The sequence below is a fragment of the Podarcis melisellensis genome (genome assembly GCF_964234715.1).
Source record: "Podarcis melisellensis genome assembly, chromosome: 8".
Classification (NCBI taxonomy): Eukaryota; Metazoa; Chordata; class Lepidosauria; order Squamata; family Lacertidae; genus Podarcis; species Podarcis melisellensis.
The window spans coordinates 53649720-53668050 of NC_138540.1; the positions used below are offsets into that span (position 1 = coordinate 53649720).

Genomic DNA, 18331 nt, shown 5'->3' on the forward strand with positions numbered 1-18331 from the left:
TTTTGGAAAAGCTTGACTCCTGATGGAGAAGTGAAATTCAGCTGGGTTATGAATAAAACCACCTAATTTTTCAAACTTGTTACTTAAGTCTGCTAGAGATCCGATATACCAACTTCCACCAGATGAGATCACCCAAGTGTCTTGTACCCTTACTTTTCCAGGTGATGCATCAGGTTTTAGCTAAGATAGTTGTGAAGTTGGAATAGAAGAGCACTGACATAATGGAGGCGCTGGACCCAGCTTTTAAAGTGGCTAATTACCATTTCTGAATTAAGTGCTGGTTTTTAAGGCTACTGGAACCAGAGGTAATTCACTGTTCTATAATTCAGTCTATCTCTATTGATCCAGTAAAGATTCAAGTCTTTCTGTAAGTGAATCAGCAGTGGTTGTTGATACACTTCATCAAATAAAAGTTTCAGATTGGGGGACTCATACATCACTGTGCTGTTTTTTTGTCACTGAGCAACAGCTTACAGTACTGTATTATTTCTACATCTAAGCTTTTCTTACCTGTCCAAATGAAATAGTTTGTTATCCTTAGTTGGTTATCCATTTTCCCCCCCAAATGTCTGGGAGACCTAGGTTTGAAAAAGAGCTAATCCAAGGATTAAAAAAATAAATAAAACCTACATACAGCAAGAGTGTTTTGTGTTGTGTAGGCTCCTATGATGTAATAGGCCCCGCCTGCTAGACTGCTCTCTAAAATATCACATATAAAGGGCCCCATTATCTTCAGTAGCTTAGGGCCTCATCAAACCTAAGTCCGGGCCTATGCCTAGATATTTCTGCTTCTCAGATTTTGAGAGATTCCATTAAGGAAGTGTCACTTAACCGTATCAGTACCAATTCTTGGAAAAGATTGATCATAATTTACCGTGAAGCCAGAGACTTAGCCAAATTGGTCAATCTAATCTGAAGTCTTGTTAGGCTAAATTAGGTGAAGGTGACATTTCAAAGTGACATTTCCTTCCAAAGAAGCCTGGCTTGTGTTTTGCTGGTACATTGAGCCACGCTGCCCGCCTTCCTATTATCTCTAGTAATCAAGAAACAATATTATGCTGTTGGCTTGTTATCAGAGTACACAGGCCGAGCATGATATAAGGTGCCCTGCAACTCCACCACTCTATGGCAGCCTGTCCCAAAACAGCACCATGCACCTCTTGTTCAGGTTGTGCGCCGTCTTCAGTGTCTCCTTTGGCCTCTGCTCAGGGACAGATGCTTCTCCGGATCTCATCACTTCCCTGCCAGGACTGTCTGAGATGCCAACCTTCCAGCAATGGTCCGGCTATCTCCAGGCAGGATCTGGCCAATACTTCCATTACTGGTAAGCAGAGAGCCAGGGAGCCAGAGATTGAATAATATTCATGTCTCCTCTTCATTGAACTGTTTGTTGCTTTTGGGTATGTGCTGGCTGACCTATGCATGCTTCCAATTGCTCATGAATTAAGAGCTAAATAGCTAATCCTGGCTAGACACATTGCTGACATCCAGGCAACAGCTGCTTCATGGACTTCCACCATTGGCAGCAGCAGCAACACTTCTGAATGCCAGTTGGTGGAAATTGCAGGATGGCAGAGCACTCTTGTGTTTGGGTCTTGCCTGCAGGTTTCCCTTGGGTTGGCCCCTATGAAAGCAGGGTGCTGGACTAGATGGGCCCCCTTGGGTGTGATCCAGCAGGCTCTTCCGATGTCCTTATGCTCTTGCTAACCGTTTGTTGAAATTGCCTTTGCCAAGATGTTCTGGATGAGTTGCAGCTTACAGAAACGTTTATGCTTCTCTACTGCCCTGGAACTAGCTGTGTGGGGCAGCCTAAGAATAAGTTGGTTGCTTGTAACATTAGATTGATTGATTGATTGATTGATTGATTGATTGATTATAATAATTTGTGTCTTCCCTTTACAGGCACAAATTCCCCCCAAGGCAGCTTACAAATAAAGTCAAAGTGCAATAACAATAAGACCATTATGAAAACAGAAGCTGTTTCATTTCTGGTGGTGATCCATGGCCCTGCAGAGGGGCGGGGGTGGGGGCAGGAGGGAGGCAGGCCCAGTAGGAGCAGGCTGCCATGTTGGATGTTGTAGTTCCTTGCCTGCCTCTCTCCTGGATTCCTGCCCATAAGGTAGCTGCATGGAGGAAAACGTTGATTCAGTGGGGGCTGCTTCACTAGCGTAAATGCGGCACAGCCCCACCAACCTTAGCTATGTCACAACTGCCTGCCTTATGATTTACAACGGGCCCAGGGAGTGGCCCTGCTTGCCACCTTCCTCTTCCTCAGTCTCAGGGTTGATCTTGTAGAAGTCACTTGGGACAAAATTTTCTGGCTCTCCCTGTTGCTGGCTGTGGCTCCACCTCTCTCTGCCTACTATTAGTCTCTCTCCCTTCTGCCCCACTAGTCCCACCAGCTAACACCACATTTATTTACACCCCCAATGATGATGCCCCTGTTCTTCCTTCCATGTTCCCAATGCAGCCCCTCACTCAGCACAGGCATGCTTAGCTATAGAACTGCTGCAATATCGGGCAAAGGCAGTTTTAGGGTGGCACAACCAGAGCAGTCACACTGGGTGCCACACTGCAGGGTTCACCAAAACAATGCTGTAGAACAAAGCATAAGAGGCGAGGTTGCACCAAATATTAGTGTCACACAGGGCGTCGCTGAAATTTGAGAGCCCAAAGTCTGCTACTGCATCAGGTATCTTCCTCGGGTCTCCATTCTTTGGGCCTCCTCTAAACATATCCATCAGGGCGTTTGGTCTCTCCCTTTCTATCCTGACAGGTTTGTGGAGTCTCAGGGCAACCCAGCGACTGACCCCGTGGTGCTCTGGCTAAATGGGGGACCAGGCTGTAGTTCCATGGAAGGCCTCCTGGCTGAGAATGGACCTTTCCATGTGAGTCTGTGGCCGCTCTGTATGCTGATGGGAAAGGAGAGAAACATGGGACAAGAAAGGGGTTGTGGATCAGGCAGTTGGGGTTCAACTGGGCCTGAAGCTCTTGATCTCATCTCAAAGTTGTGGAGGCTGCCTGGGATCATTCTGTCAGGAGGGAAAGGTGCTATATACAGGTGCAGAGGCAACATTATTTACTTACTATGAGATCACCAGAGCCAGGTGCAAAGGGGCTCTATGTTGTTTTAATTTTGCCCAAAGTTGTTGAGCTTTTGGGGATTTTCTTGGACATTTTCCTGATTTCCACCTGGACACTGCTGCCGACTGCAGTATTCTGTATGTGTCCGGGAGAATCTTGGATGTATGGCAATCCTGCAATAATGCCCAGACCAACTCACAGGTGCCTGATTTCTCAAGGACTGGGAATCTGATACTGTGCTTGGAGGCAATTTATATGGAAGATTTAATGAACAGCATGCTGCAAATACCTCACATCCCCAAAGTAACCCGCTTTGCCTGCCTTGTGGTTTTGTGTAGCTGAATGACGATGCAACACTCTACCTGAACCCCAACAGCTGGAACAAGGTAGCCAACGTGCTTTACATGGAATCTCCGGCAGGAGTTGGCTATTCCTATGCCACAGAGGACAGCCCTATCAATGACAGCCAGGTAGGTCATTTGCTGTTCGTTCCTGGCCTACGGACCGCATTCTCTAGTAAACAAAATGGGGGCGATTCATATCACATGCCAGTGGTGGGTGGGGCAATTGATGGAATGGTGATGGTAGCAGCTGATGGGGGAAGGTTGTTAGTCCTGTGGCAGTAATATAGGGCAGAACCACACCATACATCATCATCATAATTAATTTGTACTCCACCCAACTGACTGGGTTGCCCCAGTCACTCTGGGCAGCTTCCAACAGAGTATAAAAGAACACATGATACATCAGACATTAAAAGCTTCCCAATACAGGGCTGGCTTCAGATGTCTACAGAAAGTCATATAGTTGTTTATATCTTTGACATCGGATGGGAGAGTGTTCCACTGGGTGGGAGCCACTACCAAAAAGGCCCTCTGCCTATCTCCCTGTAACTTCACTTTTTCAAAATGAGGGGAGAGTGTTCCAATGGGTGGGAGCCACTACCAAAAAGGCCCTCTGCCTATCTCCCTGTAACTTCACTTTTTCAAAATGAGCTGGACCTCAGTCACGGTTTTAAAACACAGCCAGTGCACATTTAAATTATACGACTTCCCCTAAAGAATCCTGGGAATCGTAGATTGCTAAGGGCACTGGGAACTGCAGCTCTTTGAGGAAGAAACTACAATTATCAGCATTCTTTGGGGGAGCCATGTGTTGTAAATGTGCATTGGCTGTGCCTTAAATGTGTGGCATGGTTCTATCCAGAGGCAATATAGACTTCCTACACAGCTGCCTGGGCTGTGAGGGATCAGCTCACAAAGTTTGTAAGTATTGTTGGGACAGATTCCATTTGCCTTACAGGTAGGAGAAGTCTTTATTTGGATGTTCATTGAGACAAATCAAGACTTCTGTCATATACTCCTGACGGATGAGGAGCAGAGGGGTGGGGTGGGGGAAGATAATGCCAGGAGTGTGTTTCTTAATGCAGCCGCACATGATATGCACATCAAACTCTGTCCTATGATTTGCACCAAAGCTAAGAGGTGGGTCAAAATTTCTCCCTACTTTAGGTAGCTGAGGACAACTACCAGGCTCTCCAGAGTTTCTTTGCTAAATTCCCAGACTTTGCAAACAACGAATTTTATGTTTTTGGGGAAAGTTATGGTGGAATCTATGTCCCCACTCTTACTGCCAAGATTGCGGAAGGATCAGCAGGCATTAACCTGAAGGTAAACACAATCGCGGTACAGGAAGCAGGGTCACTGGAAAACCAGGAGACCTAAGATCTTCCATGTAGGCCAAATGGCACATTTAGGGGCAATGAGTGAGCACTGCCAACCCACAAGCAGCAGCCACTAATGCAGATTTTGCCCTGATGACAACAAGCCCTGAAGGCCTCACTTCTCTCACATCCAAAGCAGGCCACATGGAAAGGACATGCCTGGAATTTGGGAGGTGGATTCACTTTGAAGGCCTTGCTTGGTAGCTGCCTCTGAATGTCCGGTGCCATTGCCCCACATCCAGTTGTGCTGTATCTCAAGAGGCACTAGACACTACAGTTCCTCTGCCTACTATCTTCAAACCTGGCATCAGGCCTGGTTCTAATTATAGCCTTTCAACTAACTATCCCATCATCTAGTTTCATACAACTCCTTTCTTGGCATGATCTTTTGTTATCTGATTCCTCAGGGATTTGGGGTTGGCAATGGCATGCTGAGCTATTTCCTCAATGACGAGACACTGATGGAATTTGCCTACTACCATGGAGTGTTTGGAGATGAGTGAGTACAGAAGAGGACAAGGGGAGTTGGGTCAGCAAGTGGCCACAGGTACAAGTCAACAACTGGTAGCTCCAAGTTCACAACTGGCCTCTAAAAGAATTGTCCCTGCCTTCTCCATTTGCCAGATCAAATGAGAAGCAAAAAAGGAGAGTGGAGACTGTAGTAAAGGGTCTTGCCCTTGTCATGCATCACTGAGTACATCAGAAACAAGAAACTGGCAAGCAAGGTGGTTGGATGGCAAGTGAGTCAAAGGTGTGTTAAATAAGGGGAAGCCGTTGTTTCTTGTCAGTGAATAAAATTAGCAATTATCTCCACTGAAGAGAGGACAGAAAGAAAAGCTTAGCTTGCACAAACTGTAGGCAGAATAGTTAGGGAGGTTGTTGACATCTCCAGGGAACACAGGACAGATATCTGTCAATGTTGTTTGAACTATCTGTTCTCCTTTGTTGGGCAGGGGAGCCGGTGTGTGTGTGTGCTCACACACACTTTGTGCTTCTAAGTTGTGAACCACCCTGTGATTTTGAGTGAAGGGTGGTATACAAATGTAATGATTGAATAAAAATGAATAAGCTTCCTTCTACCTGACACTTTACCGCCTTCTTTCCTGCCTTATAGCTTGTGGGCCTCCTTGAACGAAAACTGCTGTGATGAAGGAACTTGCAACTTCTCCAGCAACATGAACAGTGATTGTATCACGGCAGTGAGTGCCTGGACTGAAAATCCTTGATACTAACTCATGTAGTGTGCACTTTGCAAACTCAATTTGCACCTGGCCACAAACTAGAATGTTCTAATTGTTATGCAATAATGTGTTTTGGCCTGAACTGGTAGATTATGGGTTTAGCAAAGTCTTCTGGAAATGTCTCTGCCCTATTTTGTGCCCATAGCACCTACTACACCAAATTCTCTGAACAGCATTAGGATGTTGCCAACATGTTACTACACCGTTGAAATAATTGCAATGGGTGCTAATTACGTAGTTACTGGGCTAAGTTAAATGTGCTGGTTTTGGTGCATAAATCCCTATACACCTTGGAACTAGGATTCCTGATAATCCCACCCCTTATATATTCAGTTGATCACAGTGCTCTGTAGGTGAAGGCTGCCTGCAGATACCGTCTTATAATGAGGTCTATTCTGCACAATGTAGTAATCTGGTCCTTAGTGTTGGGGCACCTACCCTTTGGAATCCCCTCCCCTTGAATATTACACAGGTGAAATCTCTTGTCTTTTAAGTGGTTATCTTTACCCCAGTCTGCATCTGTACTGGAATTGTTTTTAAGATTTTGGAATATGTTTTATTGCTATGTTGTTAGCTGCCCTGGGCTCCTTTGGGCAGAAGGGCAAGATATAAATTTGATAATTAACCCATAAAAATAAACTGATGACCCTCAAAGGCTATAAATATTACTGAATTCCACACATCTGTTTCCTTTCTCCTCTTTCTGCACATAAACTCAGAGCGTAGCTAACTCTTCTATCCTCTTCTTCCCTGTTCCCATCCTCAAGATATCACAAGCCTATGGAATTCTTTATGGAATTGGCCTCAACGTGTACAACCTCTACACATCTTGCTGGGGAGGAGCACACTACCAGGAGCGTTATGAAGCCGATCTGTCGAGCCTCTTCCACCACTACCAGTTTGATGTCCCAGTGCCAGTGAGTTGCTAGGCTATCTTCATCACATTTACATCACTCAGGTGGCTCTAGCGATTCTGTGAATTTGGCAAACTTAAAAAAACCAAAAAAACACACATTTTCTTAAGCATTAATATTCAGTATGGAAATTTATTCCTAAAAGTTAATGCTGGGAAGGCATGATTCATCCATTTATAAATGAACTATGGGCCACTTGCTGAATCAGGCTTAGGTCTGGCAAAGCAAGGTGCTGGTATCTTGCACCAGCTTTTCCCAGAAGAATTCAACCTCATCTTGCCTTCTCTTTGCTTTCACTTTCAGAAAATTGGCTCTATCCCAGGAGTGCCACATTGTATAAATGCCACTGCGATGTATGTGTGGCTGAACCAGGATGAAGTCCGGCAGGCTCTCCACATCCCCAGCACTCTCCCAGACTGGGAGCTCTGCAGGTGACTCCCATCAAATGTTTCTGCTCTTCAGAAGCTTGAAAAAGTTGTTTGGTAATGGAATGGTAATGAAGGGCAGTGGCCTGGCAAGGCTTTGTGGAAAAGTGGTGTTTCTCTGCTGGTACAGTACTGATGCACTGCAGGTTGCCAGAGCTTGATAACATATGGGTATGTACTAGGACTGAGATCAAATGAAAATGCAGACTGCAACAAAAACAGCTTCCCCATCTTTGTTTTGACAACCCTCTAACGTGAAGCACCTGTTTCACTCTGCCCATACTTTCTTGCCCTAAGCCTGGAAGCTGGGGAAGTGATGTCAGAATTATCTGCAAGGGTAGTCTCCTTTCCCAGATAATGAAATCAAGTGAAGGGAACTGAAGATTTTATTGATGTACTGACTACCTTGCTTCTTCAAGACCCCTCGGGTGAGCTGACAGATCTCCAATACCAATAGTCCTGGGAGACAACAATCATGTTACAGTCATCTTGTAAGATGTGGCAAAAGTCCTTTATGATATTGAAGAAATCTTTCCCCTGTTGGGGTTGCATGCATAGTGAGTCATCTGATAGAGCTTTTTCAGGTGACAAATGGACCTTTCTTCTCCTTGTTCATCTTACTGACATGCAGTCATCAGTAGTCTTCTGTGGTATTTTTGTTGGGCATTTGGAGGGGTGTACAAAACCTTATCATTATTTATTTGGGTATTTCAGTCTCACTGAGAAGTGACATTACATGTTCAGGAAACTTGTTTGAAAAAATAACTTCTCCATAGGTAAGGTTTTCCACATGGCTAATCCTCACGTTTGTTCACACCTAGCATAGTTGTGCATTTTTCTGTATTCTAAGTACTGATGCTTACCACCATTTCCCATTAAAATGTCTTATTGTGGCTTAGGTGGTTTTCCTTAAAAGAGACAATGAATACAACAACTAACTGCTATTACTGGGCATTAAGAGGTTTTGGCTGGAACTAATAAGTTGGATCTCAATTGTATGAGAATTCTGAAAACAGTTGTAAAACAAACTGCCTTCCAGACATCATTGGATTAAATTATAAAGGATATTTGTCTCAGTTGTGGACCGCTAAGGTTGGGAACATTTATTTCTCCCCAGCTTATTTATTCTTCTTCCTCTGGGGCAAGGTATAGAGTACATGGGTTTGTATATTCAGCATCATTTCCTCTTGAAACCACTTGGTGGTGGATGGCCTTGGCTCATGCTCATATTCTGATAGGCCTGCAGGAGCAGGAAAGGAATTCTGTGGCAGTTGGCAGTCAATGAGAACCCCAACTTGCATGCTCTTGGCAGCTTGGATTTGCATCTTGGTGACAAAATCAAAAGGGCACCCTTGGTTGATCTTACTGGTGAAACAAAGGGGAGAAGGGATGAGGGGCCCAAGCTCCTTGAACTCCACCCCCCATGCATTTCTCTTCTCCATGCAGTACACAGGTTAGCTCTCATTACCAAAGGGTGTACAGAGACATGACTCCCTTCTACAAGTATCTGCTGGCTCAGGACCTACGAGCATTGGTTTATAATGGAGACGTGGACATGGCCTGCAACTTCTTGGGGGCTGAAAAGTTTGTTGAGTCTTTAAATCAGACTGTAAGTAACTCCTTTGAACTTTGCATATCTTAAGTGCTGTATTGAAAACCTATTGCTCCTTAATTTATGTGGGAAGACACAGCTGATCCTGCCTTTTAGACCCAGGTTTCCAACACCAACAGATGTGCAGTTGTTGTTGAAGACATAACCAAGTTGTCATTTAGAAAAAAAAAGTTAGAATGGATGGGCAGAGATGAAGAGAAAGTTAGCAAAACATGATCTGGAGTAAGTCTACTAAGAGCCAGTTTTGGAGCATCCGTGATAGACTAGTATGTACACTAAAATTGGGTCTGCTGTCCGTTTCCAGTTTGTGACCTTCTTTTTCATTAATTCCACAGGTGCTAAATGATTACCAGCCCTGGTATTTCAATGATCAGATTGCAGGATTTTTCAAGGAGTATGAGAAGATCACATTTCTCACCGTAAAGGTCAGTGATTTAATTGGAGCCAGTGGGCATTATACTTTTCATTATTTAAAAGATTTATGCTCTGCTTCTCCCCTGTACAACAGTGTTACTCAAAGCAGATTTCAAGTAAAAATCAGCAACATGCTAATAATTAAAAGACAAAATAACTAGTTTATAAACAGCAGGATAACACAAAAACAGGAAGAGCAACACTAACAGCCAATACTTTAAAGCAGGAGCAGAGCCAAAAGCTTGTTTAGAAAGCTCAGTTATTTTATGATTCTCAAGATAGAGGTTTGTGATGGGCCCAGTGACTGCTTTACAGATTTCATCCCAACACAGCCACAGAAAAAGGTCGACCCCTCTTCCAACAGTAAATAAAGCCAATATATAAAACATTGGGTTATAAAAGATAGCTACTTCTACTCTTCCAGCTTTTCCTTCAGGTTCTAGGAGGAGGAAGCACCTTTTATTTCTTTGCCAAAATGGGTCCTAGCAGGCAAAAGTGCTGATCTGGGTAACAGTTTTACATTGGGAATCTTCTGCCCTTAAAAATGAGGCTTTTTGCTCCCAGGATAAACCTTTAAGGAAAAGCCTGGGGAAAACTGCTGCAATGACTACCAATCAGGGACAGAGCAAATAAAATGTTGCCCCAATACATGGTGTGGAGGGTTGGCACTCATGGCTTGATTGAGTTTACACTACTTCTAGCCTGGGAAATGCTATTGCTTGCTAGATCACCTCCCCATCAAGCGACAACTATGATTTCAGTACACTGTTAAACAGGATGTGCCACCTGTTCCATGCGCCCTACAGAATCCAGTCCCTCACCTATGACATATGTGTTTGTGTGTGTGTGCAGTGTCCCATAAAAAATGCTGGACAGTTAAGAGCATAAGCAGCCAACAGAAAACACGTTGGGGGCAATGGCTTCTCTAGCTGGAGAGACCCATTATTAAAAGGGCTTAGGTGTAATCCTGGGCCCTGTAACAAAGGCCTGGTTCTCAAGTAACATTAAGCTATGGTTTGTTTAGCGTAACTGTGGTTTGTCTGAACATGTGAAAACATATCAGCAAACTAGCCTGTTTATTTTCTATCAGCAAATGACAATGTGAAGCCATGGCTTGGTATTGGCTTAAAAATCATGGCTTATTCTAACTACGGTTTAACATTACTTATGAACCTAACAACCCTGCTTAACTATGGTTGTTTTCCCTACCTGTTACCCCAGATGCTCCTCAAGCTTGAGAAGGCATGACACAAGAGTAGCTAGAAAACAAAATAAGATCTAAGCAGGTGTGGGGAACCTTTGGCTTGCCAGCTGTTGCTGAACCATCAGTCCCAGCAAACATGGCTAATGATGATGGGAGTTGTAGTTCAGCAACAAATGGAGGGCCACAGTTTCCCACACCTGCTCTAAATAAAAATACATGGCTTGTTTGTTAAATAACATTAACCCCAGTTTATGTGAAAACACAGCCAATGTGATTAATTGCACGCACATTATCAAGACAGCACTGGTGAAAAGTTGCTTTCTCTCCTTCACACAGATGTTGCCTCTTCTTGCTCTGTTCAATATAAGCTTCCAGTATCCTTCACAATGTTTTGGGCAGGGGGGAATTATTTCAGATGTACTTTATCAGCTCTTTTCTAAAGCATCTTCCCTCTCATATATAGGGTGCTGGTCACATGGTTCCACAGTATAAGCCTGGACAAGCTCAGAAGATGTTTGAATGCTTCCTCTCCAAAGCCAGCTACATCTGATCTAATGCCTTTTAAAATAGTAAATGTCACTGAAAAGTTCCACATAGTACACAATACTTTGTAACATAGTAACATAATTGAAGCTATGTACATGCTTATCTTCTTATGATTGAATAGTTGCAAAAGCTTATTAAATCATGTAATCTCTTGGGTGTGTGGTCATTCTTGGCAGGGCAGGGAGAACAGATACTTCTATGGCACTTTTGTGGGGGCATCACACAGAAATGCCCCCCTGTGGTAGAGAACCTATAACATGACCTGTTTCTAGGGCTGCCATACACCATGCTTTTGTATTTAAAAAAAAAAGCTCAACAACTTTTGGGGTGTCTTGGTTTTTACTTTTTGAAATATGGCAACCCTACCTGACTATATTTATTATATTTATATACTGCTTTCAGAAGAATATTGTTTTGCAAAGCAGCTTACATAAAAAAAGTAACAGGCCCTTCCCTTTGACTTACCAACTAAAAGAAAGCAAGAGAAACAGGTGAGATCAGCCTAATGTTGTGAGAACAGAGCATAAGTTGTACAAAAGCCTCCACATCCAGCTGAGGTTATGCTCCTTTCCTCACATAAAAGTGGTGCAAGTATGCAAGTGGCTCTTCATCGTCTGGTTGGTGACATAGGGCCAGAATGGCTTGCTCTTCCATTGCCAAAGAGTGACAGGCAGTTGGAAGTGTTTTTTGATGTTGTGGGAAAGGAGCAAGGTCTCTGAGGCTGCTCCGTCACTGGGTAGGACCAGGCTAGTCATCCGATTGCCATAGGGGCAGAGGGAGGGGGCAGGGATTGTCTCAACTCTACCCAGCTTTTCATGCTATGACAGAAAATCCTCCTCCACTCCAACCTGAGGTCTACAAGGCTCACAAGCTGTACACAACTGCCCTGGCTAGTATCTATTCTTCTTCTCCACGAATCTGCCTAACAGATTTGTTTAAGCCCTCAGAGTTGTGGGCCTCGCAACACACTTTAATTAGGCGAGGAGGAAGTAGCAGCGAGTTGGTCGGGCCTGAATCTTGCAACATTCAGCTTCACTGGCGGGGGTCCAACGTTACGAGGGTGGGGGGACTTCTTTGCCCACTTTCTCCACCGCACCGCCGTGGTTTTAAGCACCTCTTTCACGTCCGCTCTCAGTTGTCCTTTTTATTTTCATGAAGGAAACAGACCCCAATGTCACGTGGTTTCCCCTACCCGGGATGCTGCTTCTCCAACACTTTGGTCCCCCTCAGACCCCCGTCTACTCCGGCCCCACGGAGAAGCCCCAGGGAAACGGCGTTCCGAGAGGAACCCCTCAAGCCAGGCGCGGGAGCGGCTCCGAAGGGAGGATGCGAAGACCCGCTTAGCAGCTGCACAACCGCCTCAGGCGCACCCCCGCTCTCCGGGAAGCCCGTGCGCATGCGCTTCCTTCCAGGGTGGAGTGCTCGTCGACCTCCTAGCTGCCCCGTTACACTTCCCAAGGAATCGCGCCTGACGCCTGGCTCCTCGGCCACAGCAACCGCGCCCGACTTTTATTGGTCGTAGCTGACACGCTCCCTTCGCGGCGCCACGTTATGATTGGCCGAGCTGAGCTCAATATTGCCTTTAACCAATCCTTGTCGGTCGATAGTTCTGCAGCGCCCCCTAGCCATCTCCTCCGCTTTGCGCCGCCTTCCAGCAACCACTTCCGAACACGGATTGGGTAACCTGGCCTTCGTCCCTACGCAGACGCAAAGGGGGAAAAATAATATCGCGCTGCGCCTCGAGGTGGGGATTGGACGAAAGCAGGGAGGCGGGCTCGAGCGCGGAGCTGGACACAGCCTGCGATTGGGCCAGAGCTTCCTCGCGCGGGCGACCTAAGCGAGATCGAGGAGCCCCCGCCCCTGGCCTTACGTCCGTCGCAGGGGAAGACGGGAAGAGAAGGGCCGCGACGTGAGCGCGCGACTCCCGGCGCCATTTTGTTTGGGAACCAGCGGAGGAGGTAGCTAGAGAAGCGCGAGCGGCTCAGCCAGGCGCCCGCCCCGGCCCCGAGACCCTCGCCCCCGGCCCGCCCCAGGTGAGAACCGCGCCATTCGCTCCAGGCGGCAAGGCCGGCGCTGGCGGAAGCCACCGGGAGGCCGAGCGGTAGTGGCGGTAGCGGTGGGCGGCCTGCGTCCCGCGTCTCTCCCCGCGTAGCCGGCGCTGAAGCGCCAAGCAAAAGAGTGGTGAGCTGGGCCTGCCCGTAGCTCGCCTGTCCCTGCACGTGTTGTCCCCTGTGGTGGGGCGAGGAGGCCTCCCTGAGACCCCCTGCCCCTCTCTCCCTCCTTCCCCTCTTGCGCCCCGAAGGCGAGTCCGGCCGCGGAATAAATAAAAGCCGAGGGTCGCTCGCGGCAACGGCGGGCTTCTGCCTGTCCCAATTAGGCCGCCGAGAAATTGTGAGGGGCCCCGTCCGCTCCGTTGGCCTGTCCTGCCCGCCCTCCGAAGCCGGAAGTGACTTGGGCCACTACTTGTGGGAGCGAACGAGGCGGGTCGGGAAGCGTTGTTGCTTGTTCAGAGGCTTTAGTTAATCCATGTCGAGGCGCCCGCCAGGCCCAGGTGTGCGCCGCCCTCGGGCTTCCTCAGCCGCTCCCGAATCGTCTTGTAGGATACCCGTCAGAGGCTGCTACAATACAGGCGGAGAAAGAGCTTAATTCCCGTTTTTGTTCTTTTTTCCTCCTATCTCTGATCCACGACGGACTTGAATCTGCTTATAGGTTCTATATCTGTTTCAAACGTCCTATAAACATCTTTACTTTACCGGGGATATGAGGGGAGGTAGTGGGATCTTATTTCTGGCAAAAGTCTGTGGTCTAGTGCCAGTTTGGCCGGGCTTCTTTTGGCAGGTGAGACAGGCACTGGAATAATGCTTTCTGGTAACTTGAAGAATGATTTATTTGCTTGTCTTCATATTACAGAACTGAAACCATTATCTTTTCATGTGAACCGCATGGTTTCACCTATATGGGCTTGGACTTTTCTTGTGCCAAAAAAAAAGTGATCTAAAGTGTTGTTAATAAGAAAATAACTAAGCATATGGGAGAACAAGACTTACTGAAGTAGAGCCTGCATAGCTTCTGCAAAGACAACTCTTATCTTATGAAGCTATTAAGAGTTCTTTGAGAATGTCAATAAACATAGAGGTGATCTGCTTACAGTACTTGCATTTCAAAAAGCTTATGACAAGTTGCCCCACCAAAGATTCCCAAGTAAACTTAGCAGTTATGGTATAAGAGGAATTGGTTAATAGGAAGCAAACAGTAGGAATAAACGGAAAGTTCTCTGAATGGAGAGCTGTAGAAAGTGGAGTTTTCCAAGGATTGATATTGTGCCTTTTAACTTGTTCATAGAGGATCTAGAGATAGGGGTGAGCAATGAGGTGCCCAAAAGATTTTCAAGAGCTTCAAAAAATATTCTCTAAACTGAGTGAATGGACTGTAAAATGGCAAATGCAATTCAGTGTGTAGAAAGTGTGATGCAAAAACAGTGGTACCTCGCAAGACAAAATTAATTCGTTCTGCTAGTTTCTTCGTCTTGCGAATTTTTCGTCTTGCGAAGCACGGATGCACCCTGGTATTAACGGTTTTAAGAAAAAGAAAACAAACTCGCAAGACGTTTTCGTCTTGCGAAGCAAGCCCATAGGGAAATTCGTCTTGCGAAGCAACTCAAAAAACGAAAAACTCTTTCGTCTTGCGATTTTTTCGTCTTATGAGGCATTCGTCTTGCGAGGTACCACTGAAATAATCATCTATGCTCATGGAGTCTGAACTGGCAGTGACCGACCAGGAATGAGCCATTGGGGTCATAGTAGGTAACTCAATGAGGATGTCTACCCCAGTGTGCAGCAGCTGTGGAAAAGGCATACTAGGGTGGAAAAATTAAAATAAAACTTTCAGTATCATAGCGCCATTATACAAATATATGGTAAGATATGATGGAAGTTTGTAAAATTATTCACAGCATGGATAAAGTGGGAAGAGAAAAGTTTTTCTCTCTGTGTCATAGCACTAGAACTCATGAACATGCAGTGAAGCTTAGTGTTGGAAGATTCAGGATTGGCAAAAGGAAGTACAGTCATACCTCATGTTACGTTTCATGTTATGTTTTTTCATGTTGCGTCCTGCGGCAAACCGGAAGTACCGGAAAGGGTTACTTCTGGGTTTCGCTGCTTGCGCATGTGCACAAGTGCCAAATCACACCGTGCACCTGCGCAGATACGGCACTTTCAGGTTGCACTCTTTTCATGTTGCGAACAGGCCTCTGGAACAGATCCCGTTCACAACCAGAGGTACCACTGTAATTCTTCACACAGTGCATAGTTAAACTGAAACCTGCTCCTACAGGAGACTAATGGCAACTCATTTGAATGGCTTTCAGTGGCTACTGGCCATGATAGCTGTGGTTTGGCTCAAGTTAGAGGCAATAATGGATCCAACAACTTAGGCCTAATTTTTGTGTAAAGGAGTGGATTTAGCAGACCGATGAATTAGGAAGTTGCTGGTTCAAATCTCACTTTACCATGAATTAGCTAGACCATCTTGAGGAACAGCTCTTTCAGCTTTAGGATCCCAATCAAATTCAACAAAAGTATTGGCTTCCTTTGCAGCACAATTGTAGTTAGCTCTACCTTGTAATCCTTGGTAGGTGGCAAACTTTAGTGCTAAGTTATGTGATTTTCGAGTTGTACTCAGGATGTTCCATATTTAAATCATACAGGTTAAAGCATTTAACATCCGTCAACATTGTACGTAGTTCCATTTGTTCAACGTACACAACAGGTACTACTAACCTTTACCCTTGATACTGCGTGAGGCAATAAACTAATATGGGTGGGGCAGAAGCTGCTGCATGCTCATTTAGACATTTCGATCAGTTTAACATGGGTACTCATGTTTTGTTTCCCACTTGTGTGCAATTCTCATCTTGCTCTCATTTTTCAAGAAGCTCTTCCTTTCACCCTTCCTCCCACTCCCCCTTTTGAAACATTTAAATTTGTTTTATCTTACACATTCATCCTGATTTTTTATTTTAATATGCTGTTAGTTTTTGAGAATACTAAGCTACTCAATTCTGCCTTTTAGATAATTAGATTTATATATTTATTTAAGGTGGCTTTGTGCCCCTGTGTGTCACAATGTAGTTTGAGTGGTAGTCCTACCAGTTGGTTAGTATCTGTGCAGAGTGGCTAATGCTTAAGTTGCTGAAAGCAGTTTTGTTGTAATCTAAATTGTAGTGTAGCTAGCCGATTCCTTTGTCTTAAACCTTGTTGCTTAAATGCTAAAATTTCCCTAGTTGAATTTGGGCTAACCTTGATAGACTTTGACTACCCACTATGTATTTCACCAATATTGGCTACCCTCATGAAAATAAAATTAAAAAATCCCTTCCAGTAGCACCTTAGAGACCAACTAAGTTAGTTACTGGTATGAGTTTTTGTGTGCATGCACACTTCTTCAGAAAATAGTTTATTTCATGAAAATAATTTATTTGGCAAGTGGAAAGGTTTCTGTTCAGTTCTCATCTTCCTTGATCTCTCTGCCACCCCTTGATACAGCTGATCACAATTAAGTTGTGATTCCCTTTAAGCCCTAGGTCCTTGATTCTGTCCTCAGTTGATTCTCTTCCTAACTGGCTAATCATTATTTATTTAGAAAAGTATATATATGTTGCTCTCAGAAAACATTGGGGTTTTATACATCAACATTATAGCAATCCTTTAAAAGCAGTACAGAACAATCATTAAAATGACTGGCTGCTCAAGAAAATGCTAAGCAATTGCATAGGCATTAAAAAGTCTTTAAGAGATGCTTGACAGTCAAAAGCAAGGGTGCCTGCCAAATCACTGCTGCAAAAGTGTTCCACAGCATGGGACACCAGTGACACCAAATGACTGACTTCTAGTTGAGGCCAATCAGACTTCTAACATACAAGAGGAATGTCTTCCTCTGCTTTCTCAGTTTGTAGGGATCCCTTAGGGTTCTGTTTTTGGCCCTCTGCTATTTCTCTTGGTACATTCTTTTTGGGTAACCTCATCACATACTGTGGCTTTGCTACCACTTGTATGCTAATGCTGTACAGCTGTACCCCCAAAAAAATATTTATTTCCCTCCAATCCCACATCACTTCTCTGATATTTCCACTGGGATGTGTCATTGTTGCCAGTACAGTGGACCCTCAGGTTACGTTACCTTTGGGTAACGTAACTTTCGGGTTGCAAATGCAGCAAACCCGCAAGTGTATACTTCCAGGTTTCACCGGATGTGCAGAAGTGTTTTGTCACGCCGCGCGTGTGCGCAGAAACTTTGTGTGTGCGCAGAAACTAGATACAGACTTTTCGGTGTACGTATGAACCCCTGGAATAAATTAAGTTCATATCTGGAGGGACCACTGTACATCCACAGCCAAACGTCTCATCTTTCCTCCCGTCTACCAATCTCATTTACACTTCCTCTATTGCCCACTTCATCAGGATGAAATCTTTGTTTCTCTGACTCTTTTTTTTTTTTTTTTTTTTGCTTTTGTCCCATATTCAGTCCATCCACAAATCAATGCCACTTCTCTCCATATATTACAGAATGATCATCTTTCTTCAGCAGAATTTCAGGCCTTGCAATCTTTTCCGCATTGGTCTTGGAAGTGGCCTGGAAAAATAGAAAGCAAAACTGGTGAAGATTTCAAGATTGCCTTGTAAACATGAAGCAATTTTATCATTTCATAAGTTTGGAATCTATATTGGCAGGACAATAACCTATTAAGAAATCTACAATCCTAATGATAAGCTTCCGTCAAGAGAGGCAAATGCTAATGAACAGATCATTTAAAATTATTTTTAAAAATTGTATATTTGCTTAAAACAATAATTCAGAGTTGGTACCTGGGTACACATCTTATACATGACACTTCATGCTGTTGAAAGTGTAAATAAACTCCTGTGTTCTCATTAACAAGTGAAGACTATTCATAATTCTATAGATCTGAATAAAATAGTCTTTTGCTCCGATTGGACTCATTGACTGTATTTGGACAATACACTAAACAGGGATTTTAGTGTTATTTGGCTTGGCAACTACTTCCCTCTTCCAGTGCAACCTAGAGGAGGAAAGCACTTGTTTTTTATTCCACCTTGGAGTGGCTTGTTATGCCCAAACCAGGGCCAAATGTGGTTAGTTTTAACTC

General features: G+C 44.7%; 2 protein-coding genes across 8 annotated transcripts in view; both read left to right on the forward strand.

The window, feature by feature from the left end:
• Positions 1-1113: 1113 nt before the first annotated feature.
• Positions 1114-11315, forward strand: LOC309375445 (lysosomal protective protein-like). The gene is made up of 11 exons (XM_081921125.1): positions 1114-1324; positions 2777-2888; positions 3423-3554; positions 4596-4754; positions 5215-5306; positions 5922-6006; positions 6816-6965; positions 7266-7393; positions 8834-8996; positions 9335-9424; positions 11081-11315. Exons 1-11 carry the CDS (start codon positions 1152-1154, stop codon positions 11165-11167), a joined length of 1371 nt encoding a protein of 456 aa, XP_081777251.1. The 5' UTR covers positions 1114-1151; the 3' UTR covers positions 11168-11315.
• Positions 11316-13045: 1730 nt separating this feature from the next.
• The window catches only part of CNOT1 (CCR4-NOT transcription complex subunit 1), a 59013-nt gene continuing 53727 nt past the window's right edge, over positions 13046-18331 (forward strand). For 6 of the 7 annotated variants that reach the window (XM_081921080.1, XM_081921084.1, XM_081921083.1 and 3 more), the window contains exon 1: positions 13046-13196. The gene's annotated coding sequence lies outside the window, so the exon portion shown is untranslated. The remainder of the gene's footprint in view (positions 13197-18331) is intronic. The other variant, XM_081921081.1, reaches the window with a different exon arrangement.